The sequence below is a fragment of the Odocoileus virginianus genome, chromosome 6 (genome assembly GCF_023699985.2).
Source record: "Odocoileus virginianus isolate 20LAN1187 ecotype Illinois chromosome 6, Ovbor_1.2, whole genome shotgun sequence".
Taxonomy (NCBI): domain Eukaryota; kingdom Metazoa; phylum Chordata; class Mammalia; order Artiodactyla; family Cervidae; genus Odocoileus; species Odocoileus virginianus.
The window spans coordinates 76,793,269-76,810,877 of NC_069679.1; the positions used below are offsets into that span (position 1 = coordinate 76,793,269).

Here is a 17,609-nt window from a genome sequence, read left to right on the forward strand (position 1 = left end):
TAGAGCATCTTGCTAGAATTTGCAGTTGGATTTTTTTTGCTGCTGCTTCTTTAGTGTTCTGCCAAGACACACAGACTAATGACAGCTGCCATTCTAGGGTGCAGAACTTTCCATATTTATAGCCTTAAAATATAAGCACATTTCCTAAGCATGCACACTAGGGAAAACAACTAACTATTCAGTGGTCCCACCAGATGCTTTTAACTGTGATACTTTAGTTTTCCATATTCTTGTCTCCTCACTTATTGTCAAGCAGAATGAATGTAGAGCCTTCTTTTTGCCTTACAGTCCTCTTTGACTTAGAGGCATCAGGATATAGAATTTTATTTTCCTTGCCCTTCTTTCTCTCCATTCTTCCCCATCCTCCTAAAATATATATACTGACTTTGTGCCAGGCACTGGAACAGACTCGGAAACACAGGAAAAAGCCCAAGTCTTCCATTTGAGAAACTCCCAGTCTACTGGGGATAGACAGACGATTCCAGCACAGCGTGATAAATTCTATAATAGAAGAATGTGGAGCTATGGGAGCAGAGGGAAGGAAATAAGCTATGGGTGGAAGTGGAATGGGCAAGAATGCTGGGAAAGGCTTCCAAAGTAGGTGATTCTCGAACTGTGCCTCTCATGTGAGCAGTAGTTATTCAGATGGAGAATCTAGGTGAGGCTTATGCCAGGGATGGTTTACTGGAAGAACCACAGAACTTTGGCAAGGTTGGTGATGATGAAGATGGACTAGATCAGGACAACTTTTATGTAATGCCTAGAAGTCTGAATTTGATTCTGAAGTTGGTACAGAACCATTGAAGAGTTTCAAGCGGAAAGGACATTTTATCCCCAGAGAAAAAGTAAAATGATCAGAGTCATTTCTAGTCCTTGGAATAAAAATAACAGTAGATTACTAGTGATTCAGGAAGGCACGTTTTAAATTTTGTCACCTTTCTAATCAAACTGCTAAAGGCTTCCTTTCTACTCTAATGGTTCCTTTTCCCTCAACTGCATAATGACTGTATTTTTAGAGTTTTTCATAATGAAGTACCACCTACTCATCTGATCCTAGTTCCCCTCTTTGTGACATGTAACTTTCACTGTAGTCAGGTTGGTGCCCTTGTCAAATATTTTAAGGCAGAAATAAACATAGGCATTCACAGGGAAGGTCTGTGCAGTACTTAAGAAAATATCAGAACAAGAATTAAGAGTGTATTAAATTCGTTGAGCCTCAACTGTGTGCCAGATACTGGGGATCCATTAGTTGCCCCATCAGAAATGCACAGCCTTGTTTATAATATCTAGAAGACCATACCAGTGCCATTCCTAAAAAGCAGGGGGAAGAGAAATACAATCTGGGCCAAGTTTCTGATTACAGACCCTGGCACACTCTAACTGGAGTGACAGGTATCTCATTCCAATTTTGATCTAAAGCATCCTCCAAGATTTCTAAGCATTTCATATCAGATTATATTTCACGTTACCTTTGTCTTCCATGGTCTAGAGCTAAAGTTATTTAGCACATTTACATGGATTTTCTTTTGTTTCCAATATTCTTAATTTGCATTAGTCAAAGTGTTAGTCGCTTAGTCATGTCCAACTCTTTGTGACACCATGGACTGTAGGCTGCCAGGATCCTCTGTCCCTGAGATTTCCCAGACAAGAATAATGGCATGGGTTGCCGTTCCCTTCTCCAGGAGATCTTCCCGACCCAGGAATTGAACCAAGGTCTCCTTCATTGCAGGCAGATTCTCTACCATCTGAGCCACCAGGGAAGCTTACTTTAAGTTGGCTTAATATTCTTCATTTACATTACATTGGCTTTCATGTTAGAGGGTAACCAAAGTATAGGTAGGTTCACCTCAAGTTTCAGCTCTTTGACTGGTGATAACTTCATAGAGCACTGCCTTGAATTCTGAGGCTTCGTTTGGGTTCAATGAGAAAGGGAGTAGCATAGAATTAGAGCAGTTAGCAATGCCATCTTCCAGAAAGGAAGAAGAGAAATGTGTATTTACCAGTATGGCGCTAAGAGATGGGAGAGTTTTCTGTCCAGTTGTGGTTTACAGGGTCACCTGGAAAACGTTTCTGAATTGCCAGAAACCTTTTCAGTATTCACTGATAAGGCCTATCTTGGAGAACTATGGCCATTCACGTTTATTTATATCATGGACATTCACGTCTTATTTCTTTGCCTGGTTCTGGTTATGCCAAGTATATGATCTGTCTATGCCAAGTTCTTTGTTCATTAATTTAGCAAAATCTTAGAAGGCTCTGGAAGAATGATAAAGCCTGAATTGGCACATCTTACTTCTTGTGATAGACTGGACTTTTATGGTATCCTAAATACCCCACAGATTTGGTTGGCTGAAAATCTTTTCTGTGGAACACATAGACATACGTGCCTAATCAACCTTTTAGTTGAAAAGAAGTCCTAAAACTTCCTGGTGGTCCAGTGGTTAAGAATCTGCCTGTCAATGCAAGGGACACAGGTTTGATCCCTAGTCTGGGACGATTCCACACACCACGGGGCAACCAGGCCTGTGCACTGCAACTACTGAAGACTGCATGCTCTAGAGCCTAAGAAAGTTCTCCTTCTTGAAGAATAAAATTGAGACCTTCACTATGTCAGAGATTGGAAGTCTTAAACTTAGTGTTTCTATCTGTAGTTGACCACAGACTTACATGATCATTGCTTTCTCTTAAAGAATCCATCAAGGGGATAAATGCTTGCCGAAGTCTTCAGCCTAAGTGGTGATGACTTGCGTCATTAGTGAGGCTCTTGGGCTGGCACCCGTGGCCCTGGGTTTATAAGGTCAGACCAGCTGGTTGGTGCACAATGCTTGTTCATGTGCTCCTCTCTCTAGGTAGGACTTTTTTTTTTTTTTAATTAGGAAGGGTCTGAGGACTTTGCCAATGCAATTTAAGTATTGAAGTTTGTTTGGATTCTTCCTAGGACTCCATCTTGTTTTCTGTCCATTTTATTTTTTCCTGCCACGCTCTTGCAGATGGAACCTTCAGTTCAGTTTCTCAGTTGTGTCCAACTCTTTGCTACCCCATGAACTGTAGCATGCCAGGCCTCCGTATTCATCACCAACTCCCAGAGTTTACTCAATTTCATGTCCATCGAGTTGGTGATGCCATCCAGCCATCTCATCCTCTGTCGTCCCCTTTTCCTCCCACCTTCAATCTTTCCCAGCATCAGGGTCTTTTGAAATGAGTCAGTTCTTCACATCAGGTGGCCCACATATTGGGGTTTCAGCTTCAACATCAGTCCTTCCAATGAACACCTAGGACTGATCTCCTTTAGGATGGAATGGTTAGATCTCCTTGCTGTCCAAGGGACTCTCAAGAGTCTTCTCCAACACCACAGTTCAAAAGCATCAATTCTTTGGCACTCAGCTTGGAACCATGGATCAGGAATTATAAACTGGTAGTCTTTGAGACCCAGCTTTCAGATATGTATTGTTTGACCCACAGAGTGTTGGATCACCAAGCCTTTTTAAATTTATTTTTTAAAAATTCATCTCTATTGGAGTATAAGTTGCTTGATGTGTTAGTTTCTACTGTACTGACACAACACATGAATGAATGAATCAGCCACACATGCACATATATTTCCTCCCTTTTGGATTTCCTCCCCGTTCAGGTCACCACGGAGCATTAAGGAGACTTCCCTGTGACAAACAGTATGTTCGCCCAACCTTTAAAAAAAGTTCTTTTATGTATTTATTTTTTAATTGAAAGATAATTGCTTTACAGATTTTTGCTATTTTCTCTCAGACCTCAAGTTTAGTTAATTGCCAATATTTCTCCTACAGGTTTCAACTTTTATCTGGAGTCTTTTGGGCCTTTACTTTGAGCCTCAGGACTCAGATGTTTTTTGGCTCTTGCCTAGCGAGTCTGAAACTCTGTTCCCAATTTCTATTTCTGGGGCTCGGTTTTTATCCTTGGCAGACCCTAGTGCTGTGAGCAGAATAGCAACCCTGGAAATGATGTCCGAGGGGTGCAGTGGCGGCGCTCAGGGCCCCAGCCTGGGTGTCAGCTGCAACTCAGCAGGCGAGTGAGCCTGCTGACCCCTGTTAGCCAGACCAGGGCTGCAGATGTGGCCTCGGCCACGCCAAATATCAGCTTCTCTGGCTTTGGAAGCTAAGAGGACCATCTGCTGCCCCATTTGTGCTAGAAGTTCACTGTTGGAATTTGGTCAGTGGTACACTGCGGCAGAAAATGACGTTAAGGATCATGAATCCTAAATCTCTACAAAAGCCTGGTGTGTGTGAAAGACAAAGATACCACTAGGTGTTTTCATATCTTATAAATGCGACTAGGCGACTATATAAATTTTTTTTTTTTCTAATTTGGCTTCATCAGGTTTTAGCTGCACGTGGACTCTCTGCACACGAGCTTTACCAGGGGCTTAGTTTTCCCAAGGCTTGGAAGATCTTAGTTCCCTGATCAGAGACCAGCATTGTAAGGCAGATTCTTAACCACTGGGCCACCAAGGAAGTCTGGATTTTGTAATTTTTAATTTTTTTTCCTACCTTCAGAATTTGTTAAATTTGTTAAGAGTCTGTCATTAGACTCTTGAGTGGACACGTGGCTTAGAACTTGCCCTCCGAGGGCATCTTCCCTTTCTTTTTTTTTTTAAATTAATTAATTTATTTTAATTGGAGGCTGATTACTTTACAATATTGTAGTGGAATCTTCCCTTTCTAATGACTCCATGTCAGGCCGTCCTCTCTGTTGATCTCGTTATGGCTTCTCACAGAAAATAACAAAATGAAGAAGGGGTAACTCCCATTTATTGAGTGCTTCTGAGGCACCAGAAACTGCTAAAGCACTTTGTAGCTATGACATATTACCTCACACATCTCTTACAACCCTGTGAAACGAGACGTGTTACCTGTAAGCCTTCGGCGTGAAAAACATTAACCATTGTCCAAGGTCACACAGCCGGCAGGGGTGGAGCTGGACTCGGGCTGACTTACTGAGGCGGGAAGTCCACGATGTGGGCCTCTACCTTGCGCTGCCACCTGGGTCCAACATCTGATTTCATGAAAATATGAGCATTTATTAAGCACCTCTACAACGAGGTGCCGGTTCAGATTTTTAAAGCTGTAATGCATATGTTTCGCTGATAAGATATTTGAGGTTTACGTAAAACAAGTAAGGCCTGTGCTTACTGAAAGGTAACAAGCTTCAATGTTTTGAGTGACAGATGAGTTGAGTAGACACTCCCTAGGAAAGAAAATCACCATGACCAGAGTCATCAGTTGCCTGAAGGCTAGAGGGGAAGTAATAGAAAGTAGGATGTGTGATTTTGTGACTGCCCCAGACGCAAGGTGCTTTCCCAGGGCTTATTTATTTACCCAGAGTAGAAATGTCATACAATAACAAGATTACCTCCCCCCACCCCCAGTTTATCTAGAAACTGCACCATCCTGAAAGCTGAAGAGAAAAAGCTCATTTCATTATTATCTATTGTCAAAGGATTAGGTTGGGGTAGGGAATAAATCTTTGTCTGTAGCTGGTCGTATGTAAACTGCTCTGCACACAGGTATAAAGGCAAAAGGCTTTACTGGGATTTGTTGTCAACACTGTTCCACCCCAAGGCCCCTGACATTGGCTTTTTGCCTCTCTCTTTCGCCGGGCGCTCAGACTCCAGAGGATGTCCCCCAGAGTCCTGACTTCAGACACCCTCCACTGACCTGGCTCGGAACAGTGCTGCTCTGTCATCACGACACGGGCCTGTGGGTCACAGTCCTATAGACGATCTGGTGTTCTTTTTATTGTAATTGCCCTATATGTAGACACATAGAGGATTACAGGCACTTCAAAAACAAGAGAAAAGGAAGGCCAGGTGGTAAATCTGCTCTTCCTGGGCAGGAGAAGCAGAACTACAAGGCCATCTTGGCACCGCAGGGCACACACCCACACTCCCAGATTCCCTCGGGATCCCTTGCTGGAGTGCATAGGAACGTGGCATTTACCACAGAATATGTGGACATATACTCCCGGAAAGCGGAGAACAGTGTCCAGAATGTCCTGCGATAAGATGGAAGAGGGAGAAAAGTACTCCCATGAGCTCTTGATAGGCGGTCACTCTTTATTGTCTTGTTCTTGCCATCATAGCTTGCCTTACTCCTGGTATTGTTCCTGTGTGCCTCTGGATCAAAGACTAGGGGGACGTACAAGAGGTGGTGTTCTCAGAGTGTCTTAACCCTGAGCTTCTGTCCACAACTGTTTTACCATCTGACCTTCTAAATGCTCCCATGAACTGCTACCCCTTAGATTCACATTCCTGGGTTGCCGTATTCCTTGAGCACCATGGAAGAGTTAAAAAAGCATGGCATGTAGATTAGAGTAACCTCTCCTGGGGCTTCCCTGCTGGTCCAGTGGTTCTGAATCTGTGTGCCAGTGCAGGGGACATGGGTTCGATCCCTGGTTCAGGAAGACCCCATATGCCACGAGCAGCTAAGCCCGGGCACCACGGATAGTGAAGCCTGTGTACCTAGAGCCCGTGCTCCACGGCAAGAGAAGCTGCTGCAATGAGACACACACATTCCGCAGCTAGAGAGGAGCCTCCACTTGCCACAATTAGACAAAGCCCGCACATAGCAGTGAAGACCCGGCACAGACGAAAAGAAACAAAGTATTAAAAGAACAGCAGTTTCTTTCCCAGTCAAGGCCAATGGTCTGGGCAGTTAGGCAGACAGCTACGTCACAGGCAGGCTATGGAAGGATTCCAAGCTTATCAAATGGTGGGTATCAGTAAGAACGAGAGGAGTCAGAGAGGGCCTGGAATGGGTTTGGAGGTAGATCCTGGTGAAGAAGCATCATTTAGAGGTGGGAGAGGAGCGGAAGGCACTGCAGGCTGGGAGACTTACACAATGAACAAGTTTGCAGAAGCTCGGACACCAGACTTCACACAGAGGCCTCAAAGTGCCTCCAAGTGGGGAAGGGAAGGGTAGGGATCCGTTAGAGAGGACAGGCCAGGTGTGAAGGGTTTAATAAGTCTGGGTGAAGCTGGATGTGTTTTTTGTGCCTGATTTAAGGAGTTTCTGCTATATGGGTAAGCCTGCACTACCAGAGAGCTTAGAAACGGCCACTCCTGTAACATGACCTTGCCCCACTGCAGTCAGAGGGATCTGAGTTCGAGTCCTGATCATGCCCTTAAGGGACTGTGTGATCTTAGACACGTGCCTATCCCCGCTGAACCTCATTTCTGCAAAATGAGGCTAATGTTACCTGTTTCACTTCCTTAATGTAGAAGATGAACATTAGCATTTTTAAAGTATCTGGCACGTAATAGACTCTTGATCAGTGGTGACTTTTTTATGTATTGCTCCTGCTATCACACCTTGCCTTACTCCTGGTATGCTTCCTGTGTGCCTCTGTATGAAAGATTAGGGAGACATACATGAGGTGTGGTTCTGAGACAGTCTCTTAACCCCGAGCTTCTGTCCACAACTGTTTTACTATCTGACTTTCTAAGCATGAGCTGCAAGTCCAGTTCAGTTGTGTTTAGTTTGATCACTCAGTCATGTCCAGCTCTTTGTGACCCCATGGACTGAAGCATGCCAGGCTTCCCTATCCATGAAGAACTCCCGGAGCCTGCTCAAACTCATGTCCATTGAGTCAGTGATGCTATCCAACCATCTTATCCTCTTGTCATCCCCTTCTCCTCCTGCCTTCAACCTTTCCAAGCATCAGGGTCTTTTCAAATGAGTCAGTTCTTTGAATCAGATGGCCAAACTATTGGCGTTTCAGCTTTAACATCACTTTTTCCAATGAATATTCAGGACTGATTTCCTTTAGGATGGACTGGTTGGATCTCCTTGCAGTCCAAGGAACTCTCAAGAGTCTTCTCCAACACCACAGTTCAAAAGCATCACTTCTTCGGCGCTCAGCTTTCTTTATAGTCCCACTCTCTTACATCCATACATGACTACTGGAAAAACCATAGCTTTGACTAGATGGACCTTTGTTGGCAAAGTAATGTCTCTGCTTTTTAATATGCTGTCTAGGTTAGCTATAGCTTTTCTTCTAAGGAGCAAGTGTCTTTTAATTTCATGGCTGCAGTCACCATCTTCAGTGATTTTGGAGCCCAAGGATATAAAGTTTCTCACTGTTTCCCCATCTATTTGCCATGCAGTAATGTGACCAGATGCCATGAACGTTTTTGAATATTGAGTTTTAAGCCAGCTTCTTCACTCTCTTTTTTGCACTTTCATCAAGAGGCTCTTGAGTTCGTCTTCACTTTCTGCCGTAAGGGTGGTGTCATCTGCATACCTGAGGTTACTGATATTTCTCCCAGCAATCTTGATTCCAGCTTGTGTTTCTTCCAGTCCAGAATTTTGCATGATTTACTCTGCATATAAGTTAAATAAGCAGGGTGACAGTATACAGCCTTGACATACTCCTTTCCCAGTTTGGAACCAGCCTGTTTTTCCATGTCTGGTTCTAACTGTTGCTTCTTGACCTGCATGCAGGTTTCTCAGGAGGCAGGTGAGGTGGCCTGGTATTTCCATTTCTTTAAGAATTTTCCACATTTTGCTGTAATCCACACAGTCAAAGGCTTTGGCATAGTCAATGAAGCAGAAATAGATGTTTTTCTGGAATTCTCTTTTTCTGTGATCCAATGGATGTTGGCAATTTGATCTGTGGTTCCTCTGCCTTTTGTAAATCCAGCTTGACCATCTGGAAATTCTTAGTTCATGTACTGTTGAAGCTGCACTTGAAGAATTTTGAGAATTACTTTGCTAGCCTGTGAGATGAGTACACTTGTGTGGTAGTTTGAGCATTCTTTGAGATTGCCTTTTTTGGGGGATTGGAATGAAAACTGACCTTTTCCAGTCTTGTGGCCACTGCTGAGTTTTCCAAATTTGCTGGCATATTGAGTGCAGCACTTTCACAGCATCATCTTTTAGGATTTGAAATAGTTCAACTGGAATTCCATCACATCCACTAGCTTTGTTCATAGTGATACTTCCTAAGGCCCACTTGATTTTGCATTCCAGAATGTCTGGCTCTAGGTGAGTGATCACACCATCATGATTATCTGGGTCATGGAGATCTTTTTTGTATTGTTCTTCTGTGTATTCTTGTCACTTCTTCTTAATATTTTCTGCTTCTGTTAAGTCCATACCATTTCTGTCCTTTATTGTGCACATCTTTGCATGAAATATTCCCTTGGTATCTCTAATTTTCTTGAAGAGATCTCTAGTCTTTCTCATCCTATTGTTTTCCTGTATTTCTTTTCTTTGATCACTGAGGAAGTCTTTCTTATCTCTCGCTATTCTTTGGAACTCTGCATTCAAATGAGTGTATCTTTCCTTTTCTCCTTTGCTTTTCACTTCTCTTGTTTTCACAGTTATTTGTCACGCCTCCTCAGACAACAATTTTGCCTTTTGCATTTCTTTTTCTCTGGGATGGTTTTGATCACTGCCTCCTGTATAATGTCACGAACCTCTGTCCATAGTTCTTCAGGCAGTCTATCAGATCTAATCCCTTGAATCTGTTTGTCACTTCTACTGTATAATTGTAAGGAATTTGGTTTATGTCATACCTGAATGGTCTAGTGGTTTTCCCTCCTTTCCTCAAGTTAAGTATGAATTTGGCAATAAGGAGTTCATGATCTGAGCCACAGTCAGCTCCCAGTCTTATTTTTGCTGACTGTATAGAGCTTCTCCATCTTTGACTGCCAAGAACATAATCAATGTGATTTTGGTATTGACCAACTGGTGGTGTCCATGTGTAGAGTCTTCTCTTGTGTTGCTGGAAGAAGGTGTTTGCTGTGACCAGTGTGTTCTTGCAAAACTCTGTTAGTATTTGCCCTTCTTCATTTTGTACTCAAAGGCTAAACTTGCCTGTTACTCCAGGTACCTCTTGACTTCCTTCTTTTGCATTCTAGTCCTGTATGATGAAAAGGGCATCTTTTTTTATGTTAGTTCTAGAGGGTCTTGTAGGTCATCATAGAACCATTAAACTTCAGCTTCTTTGACATCAGTGGTTGGGGCACAGACTTGGATAACTGTGATATTGAATGGTTTGCTTTGGAAGCGAACAGAGATCATTTCTCTCATTTTTGAGTTTGCCCCCAAGTACTGCATTTTGGACTCTTGTTGGCTATGATGGCTACTCCATTTTTTCTAAAGGATTCTTGCCCACAGTAGTAGATATAATGGTCATCTGAGTTAAATTCACCCATTCCAGTCCATTTTAGTTCACTGATTTCTGAAATGTCAGTGTTCACTCTTGCCATCTCCTGTTTGACCACTTCTAATTTACCTTGATTCATAGACCTAACATTCCGGGTTCTATGCAGTACTGCTCTTCACATCATCGGACTTGACTTCCATCCCCAGTTGCATCCACAGATGGGCATTGTTTTTGCTTTGGCTCTGTCTCTTCATTCTTTTTGGAGTTAATTCTGCAGTGATCTCCAGTAGCATATTGGGCACCTACCGACCTGGGGAGTTCATCTTTCAGTGTCCTCTCTTTTTGCCTTTTCATACTGTTCATGGGGTTCTCAAGGCAAGAATAGTGAAGTGGTTTGCCATTTCCTTCTCCAGTGGACCATGTTTTGTCAGAACTCTTCCCCATGACCCATCCGTCTTGGGTGGCCCCACATGGCATGGCTCATAGTTTCATTGAGTTAGACAAGGCTTTGGTCCATGTGATCAGTTTGGTTAGTTTTCTGCGATTGCAGTTTTCATTCTGTCTGCTCTCTGATACATAAGGATAAAAGTCCTAAGCACATCTTATTTGATAATTCAAAATCAAAACACTTTTAAAAGGATTCAAAATTGTACAAACACACTTAAACATGGTCAAAGGCTAAAAGATACTGTGCAGAAGGAAAACATCCACCAAACTGTCAGAATCGTGGGAGATATCATGTCAGAAAGGATTCCTCAAGAAAGTAGCATCTAAACTGAGACCAAAATGACAAGGAGTGTGTACTGGATGTAGATGGGAGCAAGAAAAATGTTTAGTAGGGAACAAATGGCTCAGATGGTGAAGAATCTGCCTGCAGTGTGGGAGACCTTGGTTGGATCCCTGGATTCTGAAGGTCCCCTGGAGAAGGGAATGGCAACCCACTACAGTATTCTTGCCTGGAGAATCCCATGAAGAGAGGAGACTGGAGGGCTACAGTCCATGGGGTTGTAAAGAGTCGGACATGACTGAGCAACTTACACAGACACACACACACACACGCACACACAGGGTAGAGATAGAGGATCATTAAAAGAACCAAAAATGCTTGAAGCTGTCTTGATTGGAGAATGAAAAGGTGGGGGGCAAGAAAGGGAAAAGAGTGGGGGAGAGAGAGGGGCAGATCCTCCTTGTCTACATGAAGGGTTATTAAGCAAGGGAGTGCACTGATCAGATTTATTGGGGTTTCGGAAAATTCACTGTGGAACTGTGGAGAGCATGACGGGAAGGAGCAGGAGGTTCCGTTAGAAAGCTGTTGCAGAAATCCAGAGGAGAAATGATGGTGGTCAGAGTCTGGCACTACTGGGGTAGGGGAGGGGCTGGTTTGAGAGAGCCTTAGGACTTGACAACTGGACAAGCTGCAAGTCCAAACAGTAGCTTTTATAAACCCGAGGTTGGAGTTGTCACTCTTTGTGACTCTGCCTCTGTGATTCCGGGCTGTGTGACATCTCCCACTGGGGCCTGTTTCCACTTTGTCTTTCATTGCTCCTTGTCGGGGCTAGTTGTCAGCCAAGGTGCTCACTGCCCCATCTTTTTCTCGTTCAGTCATCAGGCAGGTCTTTTCATTTAGATGAAAGTCTGAATTTACAGAAAATACTATACCAAATTAATGCTTTCAAATTGTGATGATGGAGAAGACTCTTGAGAGTCCCTTGGACTGCAAGGAGATCAAATCAGTCCATCCTAAAGGAGATCAGTCCTGGGTGTTCATCGGAAGGACTGATGCTAAAACTCAAGCTCTAATACTTTGGCCATCTGATGCGAAGAACTGACTCATTGGAAAAGACCCTGATGCTGGGAAAGATTGAAAGCAGGAGAAGAAGGGGGCGGCAGAGGATAAGATGGTTAGATGGCTTCATTGACTCAATAGAACTTGAGCAAACATCTGGTGATAGTGGAGGACAGGGAAGCCTGGCGTGCCTCAGTCCATGGGTCACAAAGAGTCAGACACTACTTAGCGACTGAACAACAGCAAGTATACTAGATACTAATTTGCCATGTAAGGGAGTCCAGTGGGGTTTCTTGCCATCATGCCCTCTCCAAGGTGCTGCTACACTTGTGCATGGCCATGCCATGGTCTGCAGTGGGCAGGTTGTCAGGGGTCACGGTGGGGAGGTGAAAATGCCAACCATGGAGCTTCTTGACTGAATATCACTGGGCTAACAAGGTGCTCTCCTGCCGCTTTCTTATTGGTAGGAGATCCTCAGAAGAACATCAGTTCAGGCCCCTGCCAGTTTTCACTAGTACCCCAGTACTACTGGAAAACATGGTGAACTATTGTGTTCCTAGGTTTGCATACCATTTAGGATTCTCTGTGTTCTTCCAGGTATAGTATCCCATTTAATCTTGATAATTGCTCTGGGGCTGGAGGGAAAGGGGAACAGTTCTCGAACAGCTGTTGAGTCTCCTGCCTTTGGGAATAAATACAATAGGACTCAGAGAGGTTACCCAACTGTCAGTGGGAAAGGTGTGGAAACTGCAAATAAATAAAGTAATTTCAGGGCCATGGAGTAGCTAGAGAGTTCATTTTCAAAGAGCTTTTGAGAGAAGTCTTTGTCTGGCCAGTTCCCAGCTGGGATTCTCTTGTCTGTGCCTCCAGAAATTTGCATTCTAGTTATTCACTGTCTGTCCCAGTCTTGGTTCTATACCCTTCTCACAGAAGAGTTCCTCTTCATAGGATGCTGCATTCTTTGAAAAGGCCCTTTTCTTTTTATCCTCTGCCTCCTGTAGGGATGTTTGAGTTCTTTTTCCATTTATTGTTCAATGGAGCCGAGCCTCAGTCTGTCCCTGTGGGACGTCCTATTGTTCTGTGTTAATAATTAACCTTTACAAGAGCTCTGGTCATAGGCATTTAGCCCAAATGCAAAGAAAGCTGCAGTTTGGTTATGACAGAGAGATCTCACATGTTGTTGCATGGGGATCAGAAAGGAGAAGCTGCTAGCCATTAAACGTTTTTCATTTCTTTTTCACTCACTTGAGTGATTACCTAAGAATCTTGCAGTTTTGTTTTGTTTTCTCCTCTTTGCACATGGTCAGTCCACTAGAATTAAGAGATTCAGCTTTTGAACTGGGAAGTTGAACATGCATGACTTGCAGTGTGTTATGAAAGATGAGCTCATGGGTGCTGGTAGCACGACCTTGTGCTGAACGTCTATAGGCGGCGAAGCACATGGACTCTGGGACCAGCTCCCTGGGTTCAGGTCCTTCTCTGGCACTTAACTGGCTGTGTGACCATGGACTGGTTCCTTAACTACTGTCCATGTCTCTTTCTGCATCTGTAAAATGGGAGGATGATGGTAGGTACCTCAAATGGGTGTTGTCAGGATCTGATGGGGTGCTAGACTTCAGATCCCGAGGACAGCGCCTGGTAGGAGGTGCTCAGTAAATATTAGTATTGTTGCTGTTCTCAGTGTTACTGACCATGATTTCATCCATGGCGAAGGTTGTATGGTAGGAGAGACCTTTTCAATTCTTTGTTGTTAATCAATAAGAAAAAGCATACATCTTAATTCTCTCCTCATATTGGGAGAGAGAAGAGAAGCAATTCTACAGCTAGATGTTTGGGATTAAATGATATATACTGGAATGACCCACTCAGTTAACTTTTTATCACTGAGATGAGTTGTAAGAGTTTAGCACTTAAGTCTTGTTATTTTACTGAAAATGGAGATAAGACAACTTTCTCAGGTCTGCAGAAAGGATCAAGGGAGTTAACAGCCACCCTCAAAATAGCTGAGATGTTTATGCCCATACTCTGTGCCCATTCTAAGTGCTTCCCATGTAGAAACTCATTTCATCTTTAAGACATAGTCTATTCCTACATTCCCATTTTCAAAGGAGGAAGCATACCCAAAGCAGTTAAATAACTTTGAAGTTCACACAGCTTGGAAGTAGTGGATGTGGGATTTGAACCTCAATTGGGGTCCTGATTTAGAATTTGAATAAGACAATGTGAAGGACATAGCAAACTGGCCTACATAATCAGTACTCAGATGCTAGCCCTTTTGCCATCTGTTTTCCCCTGTTTATTGTTATGATATGGATGTGACATTGCCTAGAGATCAAAGGACCAAGACATATCTGAGGGCACTGCATCAGAATTCAGTTTTAACAACTTTAAAACCTCTTTGAAATTCTAATTTGGGGAACAAGATTAATCCCTAGTTTTACATGGGTTATATGAAGTTTAGAAAGTCATAATTCTTTAAAATGTTTTAGGGTGTTTTGTTCTCTTATTGTGTGTATATAGAGGATACATGCAATGTGGAGAAAAATATAGATCTTCCCTACCAATTCTTAACACAGTCATTTAAAAAAACAAACAAACAGTAAAACAAGATACAGTGAAAAGTAAGTCTCTCTCCACTCCTGAATATTAATTCTACAAATCCTCTCCCCAGTGACCGTTTTATAGTTTCTTGTGTTTCCTTCCAAAAATGTTTAATGCATTTGCAAACATATATACATAAAATGCACACTTCCTAACACACACACCCACTTTGCATAATGATAGCATAATGCACATGGTTCTGTACCTTGCTGATTCACTTCACAGTATTACTCAGAAAACCCATGTCAAAACTGGGAGCACTGCTTTGTTTTTGAGGGCTGCCTAATATTGCATTATAAGGATGTGCCAGTCTGTTACTGATGGTCGTTTAGGTTGTTTCTGGTCTCTTACCGAGAACATTTCAGTAAATATCTCTGGAAATATTTGTGTCTGTGCAACTCAGTCTCTTTAGATTTCTACTTGCATTGTATAACTTTCTGACACTGCAAAAAATTGGCCAGAAGGAAACAGACAAAAGGAATACAGTGCAAATGCAGGGGCGTATTCAGGGTCTCAAGTGCTGTGTCTCATGTTTCCCGTATTATTTCAGACTGTCGTGTCCTGATGCTTCTTCTCGGGCCTTTTTCCTGAGTTCCCAGTGAGCAATGGATGGTTGCAGCTTGCAAGATTGATTCATATGGCACTTATTTGACTTTTGACAGGTTGTTTATAAGAATAATGATATCCGTCTGGAGCTGTCTCGCTTGGCCAGGATTGGGGACACCAAGATGAAGATCTATGGTGAGGTGGTATTCAAGTGTGAGAATGTGGCCACACTGGACCCCATCAACTTCGAGACCCCGGAGGCTTACATCAGCTTGCCCAAGTGGAACACCAAACGCATGGGCTCCATCTCCTTTGACTTTCGCACCACGGAGCCCAACGGCCTGATCCTCTTCACTCACGGCAAGCCCCAAGAAAGGAAGGATGCGCGGAGCCAGAAGAACACCAAAGTGGACTTCTTTGCTGTGGAGCTCCTCGACGGCAGCCTGTACCTGCTGCTTGACATGGGTTCAGGCACCATTAAAGTGAAAGCCACGCAGAAGAAAGCCAACGATGGGGAATGGTACCACGTGGATATTCAGCGAGACGGCAGATCAGGTAGGAAGAGGCAGGGTGTGTGCAAACGTCCCTTTCCTTATAGTTTTGTTTTTTTTTTTATTTTAATGTTTGCACTTGCTGATTCTTCTGCTGTTCTCCTTAATGCTTGTTGTAAGATGATGTTGCCAAACAAGACACCTGTCTTATCAAAGGCTGACATTCTTCTCCTCATCCCCCTTGTCAATCACTGCACAATGGCTTCAGCGATAGCTCTGAGCCCCTGGGACTGAGGATGCTTTTACAAGGAGCATTCGCACTGCTGCCAAAGTGACTGGCATGTCACTGGTGTGATGGTTTTTTTCCCCCCCTTCTCTTCTCCTTTTTCTTATCACCATAGAAACCAACTGTGACATCACAGATGCTGCACTATGTGATTACTCTTGTAGAATAAGCAGCACTGTGCAAGAGTTTATACAACGATACACCCTTCAATAATTGTCAAGAGTCATATTGCAGGGGGAAATTATGACAAGAAAGGAAAAGACAAATTGATTTTTCCTGAAGTCATGTTCAATTTAAAGCCTTCCTTTGGTGTGAAAGCCTATATTTCACTCACTGCTCAGACCTCACTAACTCTCCCTTCCTCTTCATAACCTTCTGCATTTGCTTCAAATGGCTTTATTTCTGCAGCCACGGATCAAACAAGCTAGCCCCAGGCAGTACATAGCCACTCTGGAATAGTAACAAAGGATGGGAGTGGGGAAAACAAATAGAGAAGCCGAGGCTTTGGAATGCCTGAACAGTCTGCCTGCTTTCTGTGGACATGTGGTGATGAAGGTCACATCCTGTGCCATCAGAAAGGACATTTCACCCCGAGTAGTAATTAGGGCATTTGAATTTCACATTTATTTCCCAATTCTCCATTTAGGTAGTATCATACTCAAGAAAAGTCTCGGCTCTGTTTGCCATATTTTGAAGGTTTTACTCTCCTGGTGAACACAAAAATGCCTTCCTTTTGGACATTCTGTTTCTGGATACATTTGGCCAATAATAGAAAGCAGTAGGTTCCCCTAACAGTCTGTAGCCAGGGATGGCCGGGCATGCGCAGATGGCTCTTCTGAATCCTCCCAGAGCTGGAGGGATGGTGGAGATGAGCAGTGTTGCCCTTAGGAGGAGCCGCTTAGGTTCTGTGCAAAGGGCAGACGTGTGGCAGATTGCAGACCTGGATGGTTTATTGCCCAGCAGGCTGCCTTATTGATTGCCTGAAATTTGATAGGAACCAAGAGACTTCAAATGAAATGTGTTTGTTGGGCAAGAATGAGCATTTTGTTCTTTTTAAGCAGAAAACACACAAACTTAATTTCTTCTGAGGCCAAATCTTTCAAAGTTTATCCATAAATATGTTGGCAGGGGAGGAGCAAGAAAGCTGTCTGAGAATTATAAAAGAAACACTCCTGCTAGTTTTTAAGACCATGCACATTGGGTCTTTGGACTGGTCACGGTTGACAGCTTTCATGATTGACTAACCTAGACCGTGGCACAGCTTAAATGTCACCTATCTGTGTCACGGCAGGCTAGAACATATAAAATTGCCACATATCTCTTTCTGTTTATCCTCAACACTAACTGCTTTTTCAAGTAGGGTGTTATTTTGTCTGGTTAGAACCATCAGTTGACCCAATTTTGACAAACAAGTTTTGGTTACAAAACACTTTAATATTATACTTGAGTGCTATGGCATTGGTTAATACTTTGACATAGTGATAAATTTGATCAAAACCTATAAAAAATTACTGAGTAAACTAGGGGGGCGACAGAGGATGAGATGGTTGGATGGCATCACTGACTGAATGGACATGAATTTGAGCAAACTCTAGGAGACAGGGAAGAACAGGAAGCCTGGTGTGCTATAGTCCATGGGGTGGCAAAGAATGGACATGACTTAACTACTTAATACAACACACACTGATAAGTTTGATTAAAGCCTATAAAAATTTACTGAGTAGGCAAGGAGGTGATAGAGGATGAGATGGTTGCA

At 43.1% G+C, this 17,609-nt stretch overlaps 1 protein-coding gene across 25 annotated transcripts in view; it reads left to right on the top strand.

Annotated features, from left to right (window-relative positions):
- The window catches only part of NRXN3 (neurexin 3), a 1,774,064-nt gene that overhangs the window by 548,239 nt on the left and 1,208,216 nt on the right, over nucleotides 1-17,609 (top strand). For all 25 annotated transcript variants that reach the window (XM_070469697.1, XM_070469702.1, XM_070469686.1 and 22 more), the window contains one exon: nucleotides 15,193-15,631. In XM_070469697.1, the coding sequence (XP_070325798.1) occupies nucleotides 15,193-15,631 (439 nt within the window). The remainder of the gene's footprint in view (nucleotides 1-15,192; nucleotides 15,632-17,609) is intronic.